This window comes from Neodiprion fabricii, chromosome 1 (assembly GCF_021155785.1).
Source record: "Neodiprion fabricii isolate iyNeoFabr1 chromosome 1, iyNeoFabr1.1, whole genome shotgun sequence".
NCBI lineage: Eukaryota > Metazoa > Arthropoda > Insecta > Hymenoptera > Diprionidae > Neodiprion > Neodiprion fabricii.
Window position 1 is genome coordinate 5,428,233 of NC_060239.1, and position 16,856 is coordinate 5,445,088.

General features: G+C 37.0%; 1 protein-coding gene and 1 non-coding gene across 8 annotated transcripts; one reads left to right on the forward strand and one right to left on the reverse strand.

Moving 5' to 3' along the window:
- Positions 1–7,336: 7,336 nt before the first annotated feature.
- Positions 7,337–7,408, forward strand: Trnam-cau. Its single transcript has one exon. It is a non-coding gene; the product is annotated as a tRNA-Met (tRNA).
- A 1,442-nt stretch (positions 7,409–8,850) lies between these two features.
- On the reverse strand, positions 8,851–16,856 carry LOC124179414 (gastrula zinc finger protein xFG20-1-like). 7 transcript variants are annotated; one of them, XM_046563759.1, is made up of 2 exons: positions 16,719–16,856; positions 8,851–11,806 (listed from the first exon to the last, which is right to left on the reverse strand). In XM_046563759.1, exons 1-2 carry the CDS (start codon positions 16,854–16,856, stop codon positions 9,083–9,085), a joined length of 2,862 nt encoding a protein of 953 aa, XP_046419715.1. In that variant the 3' UTR covers positions 8,851–9,082. The 7 variants fall into 7 exon arrangements, with proteins under 7 accessions (XP_046419715.1, XP_046419749.1, XP_046419741.1 ...); XM_046563793.1 differs by lacking the exon at positions 16,719–16,856 and adding an exon at positions 15,037–15,184; XM_046563785.1 differs by lacking the exon at positions 16,719–16,856 and adding an exon at positions 13,445–13,741.

Consider the following 16,856-nt stretch of genomic DNA (forward strand, 5'->3'; position numbering starts at 1 on the left):
GCGCTTATCGCGGAAGTCGAGAAATTTTATTAGCGGACTGACAGCTACTGAATTTCGGCTTGCGCGAAAAACGAATTGAAATAATTTATTGTAAACGTGAACCAGGAACCACGGAGCGCTTATCGCGGAAGTCGAGAAATTTTATTAGCGGTCTGACAGCTACTGAATTTCGGCTTGCGCGAAAAACGAATTGAAATAATTTATTGTAAACGTGAACCAGGAACCACGGAGCGCTTATCGTGGAAGTCGAGAAATTTTATTAGCGGACTGACAGCTACTGAATTTCGGCTTGCGCGAAAAACGAATTGAAATAATTTATTGTAAACGTGAACCAGGAACCACGGAGCGCTTATCGTGGAAGTCGAGAAATTTTGTTAGCGGACTGACAGCTACTGAATTTCGGCTTGCGCGAAAAACGAATTGAAATAATTTATTGTAAACGTGAACCAGGAACCACGGAGCGCTTATCGTGGAAGTCGAGAAATTTTATTAGCGGACTGACAGCTACTGAATTTCGGCTTGCGCGAAAAACGAATTGAAATAATTTATTGTAAACGTGAACCAGGAACCACGGAGCGCTTATCGCGGAAGTCGAGAAATTTTATTAGCGGACTGACAGCTACTGAATTTCGGCTTGCGCGAAAAACGAATTGAAATAATTTATTGTAAACGTGAACCAGGAACCACGGAGCGCTTATCGCGGAAGTCGAGAAATTTTATTAGCGGTCTGACAGCTACTGAATTTCGGCTTGCGCGAAAAACGAATTGAAATAATTTATTGTAAACGTGAACCAGGAACCACGGAGCGCTTATCGTGGAAGTCGAGAAATTTTGTTAGCGGACTGACAGCTACTGAATTTCGGCTTGCGCGAAAAACGAATTGAAATAATTTATTGTAAACGTGAACCAGGAACCACGGAGCGCTTATCGCGGAAGTCGAGAAATTTTATTAGCGGACTGACAGCTACTGAATTTCGGCTTGCGCGAAAAACGAATTGAAATAATTTATTGTAAACGTGAACCAGGAACCACGGAGCGCTTATCGCGGAAGTCGAGAAATTTTATTAGCGGACTGACAGCTACTGAATTTCGGCTTGCGCGAAAAACGAATTGAAATAATTTATTGTAAACGTGAACCAGGAACCACGGAGCGCTTATCGCGGAAGTCGAGAAATTTTATTAGCGGTCTGACAGCTACTGAATTTCGGCTTGCGCGAAAAACGAATTGAAATAATTTATTGTAAACGTGAACCAGGAACCACGGAGCGCTTATCGTGGAAGTCGAGAAATTTTATTAGCGGACTGACAGCTACTGAATTTCGGCTTGCGCGAAAAACGAATTGAAATAATTTATTGTAAACGTGAACCAGGAACCACGGAGCGCTTATCGTGGAAGTCGAGAAATTTTGTTAGCGGACTGACAGCTACTGAATTTCGGCTTGCGCGAAAAACGAATTGAAATAATTTATTGTAAACGTGAACCAGGAACCACGGAGCGCTTATCGTGGAAGTCGAGAAATTTTATTAGCGGACTGACAGCTACTGAATTTCGGCTTGCGCGAAAAACGAATTGAAATAATTTATTGTAAACGTGAACCAGGAACCACGGAGCGCTTATCGTGGAAGTCGAGAAATTTTGTTAGCGGACTGACAGCTACTGAATTTCGGCTTGCGCGAAAAACGAATTGAAATAATTTATTGTAAACGTGAACCAGGAACCACGGAGCGCTTATCGTGGAAGTCGAGAAATTTTGTTAGCGGACTGACAGCTACTGAATTTCGGCTTGCGCGAAAAACGAATTGAAATAATTTATTGTAAACGTGAACCAGGAACCACGGAGCGCTTATCGTGGAAGTCGAGAAATTTTATTAGCGGACTGACAGCTACTGAATTTCGGCTTGCGCGAAAAACGAATTGAAATAATTTATTGTAGATCTGGGAGGTTGAGAACCCGCCACTCGAAATACGTAGCGGACCCGAAGCGCGGGATCCGAGAGGTTGAGAACCCGGTACTCGAGATTTGCGGAGCGCGACTCTCATCCGTCCGCTCTACTGCGCGGTTGTTTCCCGACTGAGGAATTCGACTAGCTGATTTTGAATTGGTGACGTCACTTTCTGAACATCCGACATCCGAACTCTGGTTTCGACCTTTAATACTATGTATGATGATGTATGATGTATGATGTATGATGTACGATGTATGATGATATGATATGATGTATAATGATTTTAGTGTTCACATTTCATACAAGAAATACGCACTTTATCTGTCCTGCCGATTCCAGACTCAAGCGGCCAGGCCCTTCGATGGTCAGCCGTTGACTGAAGATATATCCTTCAGTTAACGGCTCAGCTGATAACGCTGCCGTTCTGCGACAGTTGGATGATGAAAAATTCTGCTCGTATCTTTCAAATGTGTGTTAAAATACACTCGAAGTGTTAAGAAGCTTCGTTCTATCTCTCCCTATCACCTTTTCAGGTCTTTAAATCACTACGCAGCGTTAAATACCGTCTCATATACGAAGCATCCATTTCGTCTCGTTCAAAATTAGCGCATCCGTGATGTATTACAGTTACTCTGAATTTTTTTCCATCCGAATACTTTACGAAAAACAATTCTGCTCCTCCACCCAACGCAGATACTTCACTTGCGACCAGCTAAAACAGCGTTTCGATTCTATGCCTATGAAAAATCAAGATCGAGAGAGCAAATGAAAAGTTGTTGGAATAATTTTGAATATTAGTGTTATGGGATACATCGAGCGCGTGTCGAATAGAATCCCGTTTCGAAACGAATAATTCTTCTCTTTTCATATCATAGCTAATCTAGTAATATAGGTAAATAGGATGGTTGGAGGTGTTCGGAAATGGTAGGAGGTGGTCGGCGCTGGCAGAAGGTGATAGGGGGTGGTCGAAAGTGGCCATTGATGGTCGGAGGTGGCAGGGGGAGGTAGGAGGTGTTCGAAAATGGTAGGACATTTCAAAAGTTAAAGTCGACGATGATCCGGTGCATCGATTTTATCGTTACAGATTTTCGTTTCCCACGAGGCATAGAGTATTCAACAACGATAATGCAGTCCTTAAAATTCATCATTCATCTCTGTCTGGAAAGCTAATTCGCAAGGCGTGGTATTCTAGATATGTCAAAACTAAGCTAACGGCACGTGTTTGCATTATTAGAAAAATACCCGTACTCTACATACACTGTTTCTAATCTTTTGCTACATTTGGTTTAATCCCCATGCTTCCACAGCACGAATAGTCGGAAATGTTTCTGATTATCCATAATAAAATAAAAGAAGTAACAAAGCTTAAATTTATTGTTAAAGCTCTAATGAATACATAAAACTGCGGTCGAATTCATTTATTTTTGCACATGACCTCTGTACATTTGATAAATTATTCCTAAATACATTGAAACATATGTGTTTATGATGAAATATCATGCAATAGGCTGTGTAAACTATAAACTATAATTTCTATCAAATAGCTGCTTTTATGTCAACAGGGCTTTGAGACTCAGTTAAGTTGGATCTCGATTTTTGCTATCGTATGTAGGACATTGGGTTACAAGAACAAATGCGAATTACGAAGAACTCCGTATTAGAGATAAGGATATTTTAGTTCAAGTATACCTATACACAGAAATCCGTATGTGAATATACTAAAACCTCTGTGTTTATTGTAAAAATCTAGTTTTAAACATGTGTATATATGTATATACACATGCATATGTATAGATATACATATATACACATACATGTACATAAATAATTGCCAAGAAATTAGAAACACTCACAACTTGTCGCAAATAGAGTAAAACGTAAGGTTAATAATATACAAATTACACAAGCGCAACATAAAACGTGGCAAGGGTGATCCTAGTGCAGTGATTGTATAAACTGAAGAAATATATGCATTTACATATACATGATATAAATTAATAGACTAGACAAAAGTATTTAGAGAGCTTATCTAATTCCGATCTTGTAACAATAGATCATTAACATAATCAATATATCAATATATTAACATAATCATTTTTATAGTTATTTAATGTCTTGTACAACAATTTTTCAAACTTCACCGCAAAATGCCCAACGAGTTCTCGTAGTGCAAATACGAGTCCAATTACCTTACAGATGGCATTACATTGATTTTTGCCTTCTCGCGTCGAGTTATAAATACAGAGAAATCTCAATAAGAGCTCATTTCTATAAGATTTATTGTAGTGCTATATTCGTAGCTGTACCTGTTATTCTATATTATATACTGTATTAAATTTTAAACACACAGCATAACAATGGCTGAAAGCACAATGACAAGAAGAGAGGAGCGATTTGCATCTTAATAAATCTTTTCTTCTTTATACGTAGCACAGCGATGTCACGTCGGAGGATATGTACTAGTGGATCACTAGGTGGGGCACAGAACTGAAACATAATTATGTTGAAAATCTTCAACATCTCTTACAGAAAGTAGGTACGTTTCCAGACCTTATACACCAACAATGAATATTCATAGAGGCTATATTCATAAATACTCGCAAAAGTAAGCTAATATTTTACCCGCAATTGCTTATTACTGATAACTTGATATGATAATATCCCCTTCCCACCCCTCCCCTCCCCTCTCACGACCCGCCCCGCCCTACCTACTTCTGCTCCTACTCCTACTTCTACTCCTATTTCTACATCTTCCCCTGATCCTACTCCTGATGCTGATTCTACTTCATCAAATATTGTAAAAATGTTAAACTCACCGAGCACGAATCCTTGTCCTCCACCTCGTCCAGCTCGACCACCGCCAACCACCGCCAACCACCTCGGGTTATACCTGGAATAGTAATAAATATTCTCAGTATAGGAACACATTAAAAATATTGTGTAAAGAATGATGTAATTAATTAACTAATCAATTGTATAATAAATTTTATTAGCGCATTTATATCTACCGAATTTGTGCTTGCGCGGAAAATGAATTTAAATAATTTAATGTAAACATGACAAGTTTGAAATATTTTAGATGAAATATAATTACAATTGCCATCAAATGTTATAAAAGTGTTTTACTCACCGAGCACAAATCCTCAGCCACCTTCTTCTCCTAGTCTTCCTCGTCCTCCTCCTCGTCCACCTCCGACCACCTCCAACGACCACCGATAACCACCTTGGGTTGTACCTTCAATAGTCATAAATATTTTCAGTATAGGAACATATCGAAAATATTGTGTAAGGATTAGTATAATCAATCAATTCATCCAATATAATAAATTTCATTAGCGCATTTATAGCTATATAATACCATCTCGAATACTAAAAAATATTTTCAGTATTAGAACACATGAAGAATACTGCTGAAGGATTAATATAATTTTTTCTTTGACAGATTTCACCAAGAAGATCGTAGGAAAATTATGAAAAATTAGAAATTTTGCAAACGCATTGATAGCTTCTGAATTTGGGCTTGCACGAAAAATGAAATGAAATAATTTATTGTACACATGAGAAGTTAAAATAATGTTAGATGCAATATAATTACAATCGCCTTTAAATATTATAAAAATATACTCACTGTGTAAAAATCCTTCTCCTCCAGCTTGTCCTGAAAGTCGAGTTTCACCAGGTAGCGGACCTGGAGCGCCGAAAATACGGAGCGCTCGCCTAAAAGTCGAGTTTCATCAGGTAGAGGACCTGGAGCCTAGAAACTACGGAGCGCTTGTCCTGGAACTCGAGGTGTACCAAGAAGCGAACCTAGAGCGCAGGATCCAGGTGGTAGAGAACCCGATACTCGCAATCTGCGGAACGCGATTTTCAAACGTCCGCTCTACTGCGCGGTTGTTTCCAGACTGAGGAATTCGACTAGCTGATTACTATAGATCGATGACGTCAAGAGAAAAAAAAATTTCGGTGACGTCACTTTCTGAACATCCGATCATCCAAACTTTGGTTTCGAATTTTAATACTATCTATGATGTATGATGTATGATCTATGATATGACAAGATGTATAATGATTTTAGTCTTCACATTACAGACAAGAAATACGCATGTTATCTTTCCTGCCGATTCCAGCGGCTTGGCCCTTCGATGGTCAGCCTTTGACTAAAGACATATTCTTCAGTCAACGGGTCAGCTAATAACGCTGCCGTTCTACTACAGTCGGATGATAAAAATTTTTGCTCTTACCTTTCAAATGTGTGTTAAAATACACTAGAAGATTTAAGAAGCTTCGTTCTTTCTCTCTTTATCAAAAAAAAAAAAAAAGAAATCGCCGACAATCACCTTTTTAGGTGTTTGAATCGTGCCACTGTGTTAAATACTGTCTCATATACGGAGCATGCATTTTATCCCGATCAAAATTGGCGCATACGTGATGTATCACAGTGGCTATGAATTTTTTTTCATACGACCACTTTTTGAAAACAATTCTGCTTCTCTACCCAACGTAAATGCTTTACTCGCCACTGGCTAAAACAGCGTTTCGATTCTATGCCTAGGAAAATTCAGGAGCGAGAGAGCAAATGAAAAGTTGTTGGAATCATTATGAATATTAATGTTATGGAATACATCGCGCGCGAGTCGAATAGAATCCCAATTCGAAATGAATGATTCTTCGATTTTCATATTATAGCCGTATTATTGTAAAAAATCCAGTTTATCTCCGGGAAAATTATGAAATGTTTAGTTTCGATGATCGCAGCGCATTGAGACTGCGGCCAATCGATTCCTCTCGCAAAATTACGTCGATGTAGTGCACCAAATAATTCATTCTACTTTCATCTAAAATGTAATACGTTTTAATTTAAAAAAACGAAGCACCTAGTCTGTGATCTGAATGTTTGTTCATGAAAGATCATGATATAGATATATGTTATGCGAATTTTTTGTGATATGATTGGATCATGTTAAGTTATAGAACGCATACGACCCCGACAATAGGCATATTTTCTGTGAATAGTTGTACCTGGCGGCAAGTTTTTGCGCGAGAGGTAACTTTGGGGGATTCGAATAATACAACACAATTACAACTAACCATATTTTTTTCTGCCTTCTTTCTAAAATACATCGTGTAATATCCGTTAACAACTCATAAGTAGTTGCAGTATAGTGGAGTTTCGGTAGTCTATGATTTATGGTAGATTAGTTTCGGCAAAGGACAGTCTTCGGCCCGCCATATCACAGGTGCACATATTTGTATTTAAATTAGCCTATTAGGAGCCTCGCTTCACTAGATTTTCGAACAAATGAAGTTCAGACGCAATTATTCCGCGTAACTCGAACATGTGTTAAATATTCAATGTTGAGATACCATCAGGATTACCATTGATGTAAAGAGCAGAGTGGCGCAGTGGAAGCGTGCTGGGCCCATAACCCAGAGGTCCGTGGATCGAAACCACGCTCTGCTAGGAATTTTTGTTTTTATTGAATAACAAAATATCAACCAACCGCGAGTCAAACGTTTATCAAAGAAACACTGCGTGTACTTATTGTATTTTGGAAATCTTCTGCACACATACAGTTGCAAGCAGTACGTGATAATCTTGCTGCAATCTGTATTTAATCGCCTTAATCAACACTGTGTTTTTGCATTCAGTCCGAAACAAATCATCCATAATACGTATAAATACCCATTCGTACTTGACAAAATTGGGATATCTCATACGGTTTCCATACCTGTAAAGTAAATCAAGTAATAGGTCGATTGACGGATGATGTTTCTGATTTTTATTCAATAACTACATACGTCGGCATTTGGCTGTATTTACAATGCTCGATGGGCGTGTATATTAACGCGACACGGTACAAAACTAGATAAAAATAAATTCTCAAAATTTGCAAATAACCTACAGATTCGAAAAGAACCAGTTTCATGAAAAGTATTTCAATTCTTAAAATATCAGCTAAGTTATGGCAGAAAGCGATTATTTTTATTACCGCCAAATTATCTTCCGAGATAATAGTTGATAAATTTTTCAGCCGACGAACTCAAATACATCTACAAGTAGTACCATAACTCTTTCCTACTGTTTCAAGGCTCTTTTGATCATTTGGGTCAAACTCTTCAATAAAATTATTTATTGTTAATTATTATACGATTTCACAGTCATGTAACACCAATTAACTGAAGTATTCGTAAAGTCAATTCCTATATAAAAGTCATAGCAATCACAAATTTCCCATTTGTGGCTATAGTACGATTTCGTGAAAACGATATACAACATACATATATGTGTATATGTATACAATGTATGCATATATATTCTTATATAGCAGAGATATAATTACTTGTAACTAATTTTGTTCAATTAATACGTTTTCAGCGATATAAAATTAATGCATATCATACCTGAATATACAAAAAAAAATGAAGGCTTCATTGCCTGCAATGTATTCAAATGCACTCTGTATTACACAACATGTATACTCGCTAATAGACAAACATATAATTCCAAGGCTCATTCTCAAGTAAAAAAATTTCAAAAACATGGTAAAATAATTTTCACACTAAAAAATTGTTCTAAGGAAAAATATAACTTTCTTTAATACGTAAGTAATTCGATTAAAGTCATCTTCGAGACAAGTAACAACTCAGATATTTCCAAATACATACATAGGTTTACTCTAAATGTTATCAGATATCACATGATGCATTCTACAGTGAATAACATGTACAGGTTTTATAAGCGTGTGAAAAATTTATAATTTTAACATCCAGTAAAAATTTGGTATTTACTTTATTTATCATTTTTATCCAAACTTTGATGAAACTTCTTGAATACTGATGTGTATACCGATAGGTGAAATATTTGAATCTGATAATCATACTCAAAAAGCGAGAAGAAACACATTGAAACGCAATAATTTATTTCATTAAGTAAAAGTAATTTTGTTCAGTGGAAGAATTGACAAGAATTCAACATTGTACCTAAATTATCTATATAATATCTCAGTCTCTCTGAATGCCTAATACACCGGGTCATAGGAACTTATACTATTGTGATCAGTAACATACATGGATTGTTCCATACAAGTATATTGGAAATAGTTTCCAGCTAGAATACCTTACAGACAAGTTTACGTTACATGTTCTTGTGATGATTAGTTTTCACAGATTTTTCAACCGTAACATGTGCCTCCAACTGTTCTTCAGTTGGAAATGACACACCGCATACATTACACTTTTTACGTGGATAATTTTCGTTACTGTGACGGTCCATAATATGTCTTTCTAAGGTTCTATAGTCATAGAATACCTTGTCACACAACTCGCATTGTAATACACTACTGTGCCTGAGCATATGCTTTCTAAACGATTTTGTTTTTATGCTTTTTTGACAAATAGAGCACTGCAATTTATTGTTACTAAAGTCACTGTGAACAGTTCGAAGATGATTCAATTGATTCGCTTTTGAGCGATACGTTTTCTTACATGTATGACATGGAAATCCAACTCCACGATGATAGGCTTCGTGTTTTTGTTTCGTTCTATGACTCTGAATCTTTTCGTTGCAAATTGAGCATGCCATCCCGCGATTGTGTTTCTTGTGCGCATGTATACTCCTCGCCATTTCGTTAGGAAATTTCTCTAGGCATTGATAGCACTGGAATGGAAAATTTGGGTCCAAGTGTTTGGATCTCATATGGCTGTCCAACCATGTCACATTATTGAAAACAATATTACAGTTGGGGCAAGGATGATTTTCGTTAAAATCTTCTGTGTATGGTTCTCCCTGGTCAATTATGCAAACGTGATCATCTACAGCAGCAATACTATTCAACTTTTCCTTACAATATGGACACTCAATACACTTTGGATGCACCGATGCTATATGAGCGTCCAATGCTTTTATACCAGAAAATTTAATACCACACGTACACGACCTCTTCACCATTTTTTTATGCTTTTCAATGTGCTTTGACAACTTTTCTCTACTACCAAGGAATATTTTGCAATTTTGACACTTGTGAGTTGTCGCGCCTTTGGGCATTACACCTTTTTGAAACAGGAACTCTTTGCACAAATCTCTCAGTGACAGAACTTGTCGTTTATTCTGGCCAAAAATCTTACTTGTACCATTTTCTATTACTGTACTACTACGATCTGCATCACACAAATCCTCAATTTCGACATCCATGTCTTCTTCAACCACTTTCAACTTGATGATACAATGGTTTTCACTGTACTTCGAATTTTCTGGAACAAGGCTTTCAATTGGATCGTCAAATTCACTACTGTCTGAACTGTTTGATGATGAATCTGAGGTCTCATCACATATTTCAAATTCTGCAGCATCATGATTATTTCTGAATAACACTTCATCACTACCTTCTTTGCTAACTATTTCATAAGAATTATTCTTTTTCTTAATTGTTATGCTGATACCTGAGTCCCTGTCGCTTGCTGATCGTGTTTCCAAAGGTTTAACACTATTAGGACTGTTTAAGAACTTGCAGGTAGATTTGTGAGTGAAAAGAATATATGCGTTACGGAAAGATCTACCGCACAAACATTGTTTTTCTGAATATCTTTCAGCATCTTGTTCAAGTGTTGCAACAATTGGATTTTGCACCATTTCAATAAAAGCACTACGTTCTTTGATGATACTTGATCTTGTCCTTGGAATGTTTTGCTTAGCATTACTATCGTCATCTTGTACTGTAACGGTAGTTGCTGAAGTTTCTGAATTTAGTTTGCATCTTGGTTCGAAGTCAATTGACTTGTGGGTTTGCCTTATATTGGATTGAAGTTCAATTTCATTACTGATTTTGTGCTTATCCTTGTGTTTACAGAGACCTATATTATGTAGGTTCTTCCTACCGCAAATCTCACATGACAAGAGATTTTTTGGGTTTTCTGAATTAAGTTGTTCTTCACGCGGGCTCATGCTACGCATCTTTTTGTGTACTTGGTTACTGGGCATATTTAGTTTACGTTTAGATATATTTCTATTATTTTGATTGGTACAATATCTATTCTGTCGTGATATAGGTATTGCTTCATCCACTGTTTTCGATCCACTCTCCAGCGTAACAGAATTCAATCGTTCAAGTTCTAAAATGGACCCAACTGGCTCATTCGAATTCTGGTCAGAGACGGTGTCCAATATACCTACAGATTTAACTTTATGGTATTGTATTGTATGTTTTCTAATATTTTTGTAAGATCTGTTACACAATTTACACTTAGTGCTACCAGTTGTTGGTGGGAAAATCTTGACGACAGTTTGGAGGTCGCTGTTTTCATCAGATATAAATTTTTTGTTCAATTGGTCGTTACTACTGTCCTCAGAATCAGATCTCTGTTTTAAAGCAACAGTTTTATTGAAATTATTTGAAAATTTATCTTTCTTTGTTGTGGCTTTCTTAGGTAACGTAATATTATGCACTTCTTCTTGATGGTCTGAAAAATTTTTGTAATTGCAGAATTCTTTGCTGCAAACTTCGCAGTGGTATAAATTAACACGACTTTTTTCAGCTAATTGAAATTGTGGCAAAGACTTGTTACCATTATTGAGAATTGGATGATACTCAATGTAAGGTTTTGGTAAATGTGGTTCACCAATAAGGTTTAATGACAGGGTTTTATCAGGTATAAATGTCATGGGTGTTTTGTTGCAAAGTATTTCATCAGGGGTTACAGGTTCTCTCTTTATCCAATCCTGAATATCTTCAAGGTGTGTATCTTGCATTCTTCGTATTAGCTGTAGTGTCTTCCATATATTGTCGCATCTCTCCAGTTTGACAACAGGGGTTTTCAATCCGTGAAGAATTGGCAGGTTTGAATTCAAATCCATTATTTTGTCCTAAAATGATAAAGACTTGAATTTGACGTGTCAAATCAACAATTCAATTTGTTCTACCTATATACTTGAATTAAAAAATGAACTAGGCTACTATTCTGGGATTGTTACGACAGTAAGCCAAAAATAAAGAAACTCAAGAAATCAGCATGAGGCAAATGCCATGTACTCGTTTGAAAAGCGCAATTGCCAACAACTGCACAATATCTGTTGTAATTTTCCGTTCGCGATGTAGATATGGCCAGAGAAAAGTGATTAGCAGCTGGCTAGAAACATATTCGTTATATGACTAGCAACGGAAACAAACTCTGGACATTCAAGCAAATGCTCTTGTCAGAGTTTCTTTATTTCACAGGACAAGCAATACGTTATCAATGAGCATGGACTGCATAAGAAATGTGTAAGTAACAGCAGTAAATCCGACCTGCATGCAACAGCAATGTATGTTGTACAATTAACATCACATTTAACACAAATAACGGTTATAACCTCAACCAGTATTCATCCAATGGTTTTAGAGAAGTAATTTTATCATATTTACTTACTCCTTACTTTATAAAAATTTCATAAATGTCAAATTAAAGTCTTTCAGTATCAGCCATTGGTTCTTAAATTCCTTGCTGCGACGTGATTTGTAATTCGAAACGCGGGCGCGACGACGTAGACGCCATTGATTACTTATTTTTAGAGACGTAGCATATCAGTATACAATTGATCGACACTATATTGTCAACTGATCGTTCCGCATACATTATAACACAAGTTCCTTGTCGGATTTTTACTAACGATGAATCCACTATTATGCATCAGTGACATCGAGCCGTCATTTTATAACCTATATCGACCGCGTCACCTCGGTTTACCACTAACCACGCTACTAACGCTTTCGCTCTGTAGGTTACCCAGTAATTGTTACCTTCCATCATCAGTTTTCAATACGCGTCACTACTGTCAAATACTTTGTTGTAAAACCGTCAGAGTGCGTGGCGATTCGTGCTATCTTCATATAGGATAGGACATCTTAAACGTATGCGGCACATAATGGCATGGCCACAGGACCACAGGTCACAACCGAGCGTTAATCACGTAACAATGAATATGCGTATGGGGATTCTGGAATCGCAAAGTCTTAAATCCACGGGCAAATTCTGGAAATTGGGATTGCCGATCGTACTCAGCAATAGAAACAAAGCTGCGATACAAGGTTTATATTCGTGGTCAGGATGTACAAGTATACGCTTTGCATTAATTAAGTTAAAACTATACTCATCTGACAGACGGAAAAATCAGGGAGTGTGAAAAGCACTTTTTCTACGTAATGTTCATAGACATAAATGCACTCAATACTATTCAGTTTTGAAACACGTCGTCAGACATAGAGTTTGTGCACATTTGAATCAGGCCGCGTACAAACAAAGCCTATCATCTCACCATCTGAATCCTAGTCATCAACCAACAACGTAATTCATACATGTAATCATTGTTTGAAAATAGCTGTTATTCAAGGTACTATGCAATAATATATGCTGCAAGTTGTTGTTAGATACATAGCTCCCAGTTCTGAATGATTTTTATACTCCCAACGAATACCAAAACACCAACAAAAAAAAAATGCTATGTAGAATTGCTCCTCAATCGTACCACTAAATTCCTTGCTCTCTATGGAACGGATGTCTTGTCTTGCTTGAAATGTTTTAAAAATTCGGGGATTCCCAGTACTCGTTCTCTCGTGAACTTCAAGGGAAATATACGACGAATGTCCAGCCTGAACAACGGAAATTCATGGTCGGATGACTGTTGTTACTTTTAAAAAATTTTAAAAAGGTGCGTTCCAATATAAAATTCACCGCAAGTTGTAGCGAGAACGCACAGAACTGACGTCTTGCGACGCGTCCTACTATACTGCTTGTGAAACTACATCGACATCTGATTTTCACTACCAGCAGCGGGCAGACGGTTACTCGACGAAAATCGAAATGACGTGGCTGAGCTTCGAGCCACGGGCGAGTCCATTATCAGAGCGAAACCGTCGAATGTTATAATGAAATAGCCTGCAGTTGTAGTTTGATTTGGATTTTGGCACTGGTTTCCAAAATTTTCACCTCATTACCAAATCAGCATTTCCATTAATGTGGTCTAGAATTCTTTCCGAAATCGACAAATTTCGTTCCGCGCGTTTATGCTCTTCATCTGGTGTGGTTTGGGTTTAAAGCACTTCTCAGGTGATAAGTCTTTGGATACGTGATATCACCATCCTAGCATAACAGATGTATGAAAGGATTTCTTTAAAACATTATGATTTCGGAAAAATGGTTGGATTATAGAGTCTACGACCAAATAGTAATCTCACGCAAATATAACGTCATCAGGATGCCAAATCAATACCCATCCCGAAACGAATCACACTGTCTGAGGTGAGGTCTAAGGTATTGCACGCAAGTTATACCCACTTCGCCAAGTTATTCAAAACTGCGAATATCATAAGCTGGCTGATTCAGGGGCTCCAATACCTTGCAATTTTTCAATTTTCACCAGTTGACCGTGTCATCAAAACCGACGTTAAAGGTACAGCATTGGAAAGCGTATTCGAGAGCGTGTTGTAATTACCATCCAATCCTAGCGGTTAAAAACTACCGATATAAGACTACAACCTGATCATACATATGTAGTATGCTGTTATTTGCGATTTTTCTAAGAACAACTTTAAAAAACCTAACATGTTTCTTCAGTCAGACTTTGCCATTCGCATACTAACTTCTCTACATACAAAGTCCTGTTAAATTACGGTAAATTTTCGGCAATTCTTTCGAATACCGGAAAGTTAATGAAAGATTGTCGATTCTATTGTTCGAAGAGCTGTATACATCCATCAATATGTAACATACAAATTATTTAATGTACGGGATTGCGAGGTTTGGATAAAATATTAAATAGCGAATACTACGCCGGGAAAACCTCATTCTAAATACAAGCGAACATTTTCAAAGGAAAAACACACGTTCTTGCCACAAAGTTCCAAATAAATAATCGAGACTTCTATTGAATTCGGACTTTAAATGCGCAGTTCCGATTCGGTAAACATTGGATCTCTGTGCGGTTTGCTTGATGTAGCTACATCCAATGATCAATAAAGCTTGGAGGGTTTTATGGTGTTTGAAGGACCAGTTTGATTAAGCTGGCGCTAGGATAAGATGAATTTATACTTAAATATCAGGTTACAGAGTAACCATTACCGTATGCTAGTAGTGCAGTGTGCGCACATTGAGTATTCCTCCGGAAATGAAACTTTCACACTTCGAAAGTCGAAAACGGGTGTGGATATAATTTCATACACACAATGTAAGTAGCTAGTAAAGTACGTTGACTAATCATTATACCGAAAGTAGAGCATGCTGCTCTTGCTTGCTTCGTTTGTTCTACTACAACCACTGCAGAGTTTTATGGATTTTACCGCGGATAATAAATAAACTAAATAGAATAGTTACAAAAATAGCATGGTCGTTCATCGCGTAAGGTTGGACTATAAATCTTCAACGTACTAATGAATCTGGTCTTTGCAAATCAGCGGCGATACTTCATTGGCCTTATTTAATGCTTTGCACATTATAATATCAGCTACGATTATTCTAGTCATTTTTCGCGGCACACTTTTGCAAAAGGGTCCTATTTCGGTAAATCAACAGTTACGAACAAATACATGAAATGTAATGTTATTTTCACAATGTTTTGTAATGATTGAAGTTAATTATTAATAGTTGATGATAATATACTCATTGTTAGTCAAACGGCGTTTCTGAAAATCTGGTTTATTAAAATAGCAGTTCAACAATCACAGTTTCTGATCATCAGTTGCATATTTGCACGATCAAATTTCACTGACAACGAGCCGGTAAAACAGTCTACCACCTCCTTATATCCTCTCCCAGTCATGTAGGCTTTGCTGCTGCACTCGTCTGTTTTAAAAATTGCATATTTCGTGTTTAATAATTACCGAATGTGCCTGTACACTAATCTGTAATTAACCCATGCAATTTTTTCGTTACCTATACCTATGTATCGTATGATAATTGTCACCTTATCATCCAGTTTGAAACCTGGACGATCTTGAATGTGTGCTTTGAGGAAAATAAACAGTCCATTATCTTTCAATTTCCTTCAAGTATTAACATTCAAATTCCAATCGATTATCAATTAAAATTTTTGCAACCATATCCACAGCGCTGACTCTCGGTTCATCATTGCAAAACATCTTTATTTAAACGACCGAAAGCACTCAACAATTGACCGCATTTACATCGCAGGTGTTGCAGTTCGCCGGTAACGAAACACAACAGACGTATTGTCATTTATAAATGAACCAAGTGATTACGTCAGTATACCGAAAGCCATACACACTGACGTACGCGTTGTTTTTCTATTAAATTTGAACTCGTTGATTTACGGTACTTATTGTTGTGTCTTCAAATACGTAAGGATGTAGAGGTGTGTGAGTCAAAATCATGCTAGGCTAATGAAAATTACACTAATTGTTCTCATTTCTATTTAAAACACTTGAGTACAATTTCAAAGCAATTGTCTGTACCATACCAGAATTATTTTACCTTCAATTTTTCTCGATTTTACATTGAGTCAGACAGTTTTCTATAAGAATTAATGTAATATCACGAAAAATTAAAAGTAAAACAACTCCAATATGGTTCCCCAAATTTTACACAGGTGAAAGAATAGCGAACGCGCGTCTATGAGTAAGTCCTGAATCTTGATTTATGCGCCTTACGACCCACTATCAGTTGCTCACAAAAGTTATGTAGTTTGCGTAAATACCATTTCCTGGCTCCGCCGTTAATTTTTCAACTCACCTGAAAACTTCGAAATTGTACTCTTCTCTAGTAAATACCAGAGTAGATATACGTACCGGTTTCCGAATTAAACTTGCCATTGAAACATGATGACAACCCAACGATCCAGAGATGTAGTTATGTACATTACATAGATAAAACGTACATGTTTTATTTAACACATTACGTGGCTGAGATGAGTTGAAAAATCTCAT

Bases quoted from the DNA above. Each gene is read 5' to 3' on its own strand.
- LOC124179414 (XM_046563759.1), bottom strand. From the start codon at position 16,856: ATGAGATTTTTCAACTCATCTCAGCCACGTAATGTGTTAAATAAAACA. The intron at 11,807-16,718 runs GTACGTATATCT...TTATCATTTTAG, and splicing joins CAAGTTTAATTCGGAAACCG to GACAAAATAATGGATTTGAA.